Source organism: Primulina eburnea, chromosome 1 (genome assembly GCF_022965805.1).
Source record: "Primulina eburnea isolate SZY01 chromosome 1, ASM2296580v1, whole genome shotgun sequence".
NCBI classification, from domain to species: domain Eukaryota; kingdom Viridiplantae; phylum Streptophyta; class Magnoliopsida; order Lamiales; family Gesneriaceae; genus Primulina; species Primulina eburnea.
The window spans coordinates 19987520-19991910 of record NC_133101.1 but is presented as its reverse complement, the minus strand read 5'-3'; the positions used below and the strand labels follow the sequence as shown (position 1 = coordinate 19991910).

Sequence of the window (4391 nt, the reverse complement as noted above, 5' to 3'; positions counted from 1 at the left end):
GAAGTCTTCATGGATGACTTTTCGGTATTTGGCTCTTCATTTGATCATTGTTTACATAACTTATCCCTTGTGTTGCAGAGATGCCAAGAAAAGAACCTAGTTCTTAATTGGGAAAAATGTCACTTTATGGTCCAAGAGGGCATTGTCCTGGGACATAAAATATCATCTAAGGGATTAGAGGTGGATAGAGCCAAGGTGGTTGCAATTGAAAAACTTTCTCCACAAAGAACATCAAAGGAATACGGAGCTTTCCAGGACATGCGGGGTTTTATCGGAGATTTATTAAAGATTTTTCTAAGATCACTAAACCCTTATGTAATTTGCTTGAAAAAGATTCCACATTCATATTTGATGATGATTGTTTGCAGGCTTTTGAGAAAATCAAAAGGCATTGGTGACAGCACCAATCATGATAGTGCCGGACTGTAAGGAGCCCTTTGAGCTGATGTGTGACGCAAGTGATTATGCTGTTGGTGCAGTATTGGGCCAAAGAAGAGAAAGGATGTTTAGGGCAATTTATTATGCAAGCCGTACTATGGATTCTGCACAGCAAAATTACACCACGACTGAAAAGGAGATGCTTGCTGTAGTATTTGCCTTCGACAAATTCAGGCCATATCTGATCGGCACAAAGGTAATAGTTTTTACTGATCATGCAGCCATTCGCTATCTATTTGCCAAGAAAGATGCGAAACCACGCTTGATAAGGTGGATACTGCTATTGCAAGAATTTGACTTTGAGATCAAAGATAAGAAGGGAAGAGAGAATCAAGTGGCTGACCACTTGTCAAGACTTGAACTAGAGGTTAGGAAAGAAGAAGGAGCAATACAGGAAACATTTCCGGATGAACAACTCTTCGCGGTAAGTTCAGAACTCCCTTGGTTCGCTGACATTGCGAATTTTTTGTCTTGTGGTATTCTTCCTCCAGATCTGAACCACCATCAGAAAAAGAAGTTCTTCCATGATATCAAATTTTTCTTCTGGGATGATCCTTATGTGTATAAGAGATGTGCTGACCAAGTGATTAGGAGATGTGTTGACGGTGTCGAAGCACACCAAATTCTTGAGCTATGTCATTCATCCGCATACGGTGGACATTTTGGAGCAACACGAACTGCAGCTAAGGTATTGCAATCAGGTTTTTTCTGGCCTACTTTATTTAAAGATAGCTATACCTTAGTGAAATCATGTGATAGGTGCCAAAGGTTAGGAAACATCTATAGGCGTCACGAATTGCCATTGACAAATATTTTGGAAGTGGAACTTTTTGATGTTTGGGGCATAGATTTCATGGGACCCTTTCCCCCTTCTTTTGGTCAATCTTATATATTATTAGCTGTATATTATGTTTCGAAATGGGTGGAAGCAATCGCCACAAGTACTAATGATGCTCGTGTTGTAGTTAAGTTTGTGCACAAGAACATCTTCACCAGATTTGGAACACCGAGGGCCATCATAAGTGACAAAGGTACGCATTTTTGCAATAAAATTTTCAACTCACTTTTGGCTAAATACAGTGTGAAGCACAAAGTGGCATTAGCATACCATCCTCAGTCGAATGGGCAAGCTGAAGTATCCAACTGGGAAATTAAGAAAATACTGGAAAAGACTGTCAATACAAACCGGAAGGATTGGGCAATGAAGTTGTATGATGCACTGTGGGCTTATCGGACCGCATTCAAAACGCCTATTGGAATGTCTCCCTATAGGTTGGTTTTTGGTAAAGCCTGTCACTTGCCACTAGAATTGGAGCATCGAGCTTTCTGGGCAGTTAAGAAGTTGAACTTTGACTTGAAAGCATCTGGCGAAGGCAGAAAACTACAGTTAAATGAAATGGATGAGTTCCGCAATGATGCATATGAAAATGCCAAGATTTACAAAGAACAGACCAAGAAGTGGCACGATAAACTCATTGTACAAAGAGAGCTAAAACCAGGACAACAAGTACTATTGTTCAATTCTCGTCTGAAGTTGTTCCCTGGTAAGCTAAAGTCGCGTTGGTCAGGGCCATTTGTTGTGGAAACGGTGTCTCCCTATGGGGCAATTGAGCTAAAATGCAATGATGGGAGAACCTTCATGGTGAACGGACAGCGAGTAAAGCCATATTATGGGACTGAAGTAAGGAATATCGACAATGTCAAGCTGACCGAACCAAACTGATCAAACTGGTGACAGTCTGGCTGAAGACGTTAAACCAAGCGCTCATTGGGAGGCAACCCATATTTGTGTTTCTCTTTTACATTTCGTTTTTGGTCTTGTTTTTATTCTTGTTCTATTGTTTTTGATTGTTTATTTTAATAGTATGATATTGTATCTTCCCAAATTTTATGAATTAAAATGGTTTTCATTTCAAGACTTAAAAATTGAAGAGAAGAAATTTTTTTCGAAGAAGGACCGCACCCGCGGTTTCCTCTGCACCGCACCCGCAGTTGATGTGTACTGGAAATACTGAGAATTGCCGAGAGGATACCGCACCCGCGGTCCTATCTGCAACACACCCGCGGTCGTTTGGCTTGAAAAATAAAATTTTTTCCAAGAGCACACCGCACCCGCGGTAAGTTTGGAGCGCACCCGCAGTCGCTGAACATCGAAGACTTAAAACATTCCAGTAGCCTCAGCGCACCCGCGCTCCAAAAGTAAGCGCACCCGCGGTCGATGGACTTAAAACATTCCAGTAGCCTCAGCGCACCCGCGATCCAAAAGTAAGCGCATCCGCGGTCGATGGAAATCAAAAGTCACTGAATTGCCGAGAGGGCACCGCACCCGCGGTCCTTGCACACCGCACCCGCGGTCGATGTTTTAAAAAAAATTTGGGGCAGAAATAGGAATAAACGAAGAACACATCTCAAATTCTCTCCTCCATTTCGAAATTCTCCTCTTCAAAACACACTCCTCACTCAAGATTTGATAATCCAAGAACAAATTTCCACAAAACAACCAAATTTCTTCACCCATTCCATCAAATATCCCTTTTCTTTCAACAAAAATCAACCTTAAACCTAGGGTTTGAAAGGGGCTCGAAAATTCTTCAAGGATTGAATGGAGCTTTGATTTTGTTTTTCCAAGAACATTCAAACAAGCAAGGTGAGCAAATCATTACTACATTGGATTTAAATTCGAAATATTTGGTGTATTTGGATATGGAAGATATTTACATTTAGTGAAGTAAATTCTTGTTATTGTGGATTTTATTGGTGTGAAAATTGTTGTGGTGTTGATATTGTGGTGAATAAGTTTGGAGGAGTGAAGATTCATTTGGTTTTGTGAAGTGATTAAAGGGGAAGTTGTTGAACTCAAAGTGTTTGAGAAAATGCCTCCTAGAAAGAAGCAAGCAAAGGGTGCATCATCATCATCTGTCAACTATGATGCGAATAAATTTTGGAACGAAATAGCAGAAGAGAATTATGGGAGAATATTGAATAAAAGCATAATAAGAGAAAGGGATTTGATTTGAGTTTTCCCCGTACTGAAATTTGTTACATGCTTACTGCTCGGCATTGGGAGGAGTTTGGTAGACAGCCACAGGATGCTGTCATTTCATTGGTGAGAGAGTTCTATGCTAACCTCAAAGTTAAGCATGAACAATTGAAGGTGTTGGTGAGAGGATGTATGGTGGCTTTTGATGCACACACAATAAACACTTTGTATGGCATCCCTCATATTATGCATGATGAGTACGAAAATACAGGGCTGAGCATGTTGATTATAATCAAATTCTTCAAACAATATGCATCGAGGGGGCTGAGTGGTGAATGAGGGATGAGGTGCATGTCAGCCTAGCGAAGTCTGATCTAAAAACTGTTGCCAAAGATTGGTATTCATTTATTTCTGCTAGGATCAAGCCAACTGAACACACCACCATTGTTATCAAGGAGAGAGCTATCCTTACCTATTGTATTATGACAGGAAGGGCCATTGATTTAGGTCAATTGCTCTAGCATTCGATACTTGAATATGCAAATGGTAACTCTCCTAGTGGACTCCTCCACCCTTCACTTATTACTGCACTGTGCCAAAATGCGAGAGTTACTTGGGCGTTGAATGAAGAAGTTTTAAAGCCGAAAAATGTGATAGTGGTAGTTCAACAACATAGGGCAGTAAGAGGTGAACAAGCAGCAGCACGACAAGCTGAAAGGGAATTTAATAGAAGTGCTGCACAGAGACGTTCCCATGTTGACGCTCAACAGCCACAGCAACAGCCACAACCGCATCAAGGAAATATGAGAGATAGGTTGACTCATTTGGAAGAGCAAGTGCGCATTCAACGCCAAAACATGGAAGAGTATCGGTTTAGGAACGATACATTTATGGGATACATGATGGACTTTACTTCTGTTTTGGCTCAGCAATTTCCATCTGCGTCAACCTCTAGCAATCCTTTTCCACCTCC

General features: G+C 41.0%; 1 protein-coding gene across 1 annotated transcript; it reads left to right on the top strand.

Moving 5' to 3' along the window:
- Positions 1 to 445: 445 nt before the first annotated feature.
- LOC140805456 (uncharacterized) lies at positions 446 to 2161 on the top strand. The gene is made up of 3 exons (XM_073161727.1): positions 446 to 634; positions 743 to 1197; positions 1519 to 2161. The coding sequence occupies exons 1-3, from the start codon at positions 446 to 448 to the stop codon at positions 2159 to 2161; spliced, it is 1287 nt and encodes a 428-aa protein (XP_073017828.1).
- The last annotated feature ends 2230 nt before the right edge of the window (positions 2162 to 4391 follow it).

Excerpts from the sequence above, each read along its gene's own strand:
- LOC140805456 (XM_073161727.1), top strand. The coding sequence starts at position 446 with ATGTGTGACGCAAGTGATTATGCTGTTGGTGCAGTATTGGGCCAAAGA. Across the intron at positions 635-742 it reads CATATCTGATCGGCACAAAG|ATCAAAGATAAGAAGGGAAG; the intron begins GTAATAGTTTTT and ends TTTGACTTTGAG. Across the intron at positions 1,198-1,518 it reads TTAGTGAAATCATGTGATAG|TGTGAAGCACAAAGTGGCAT; the intron begins GTGCCAAAGGTT and ends GGCTAAATACAG.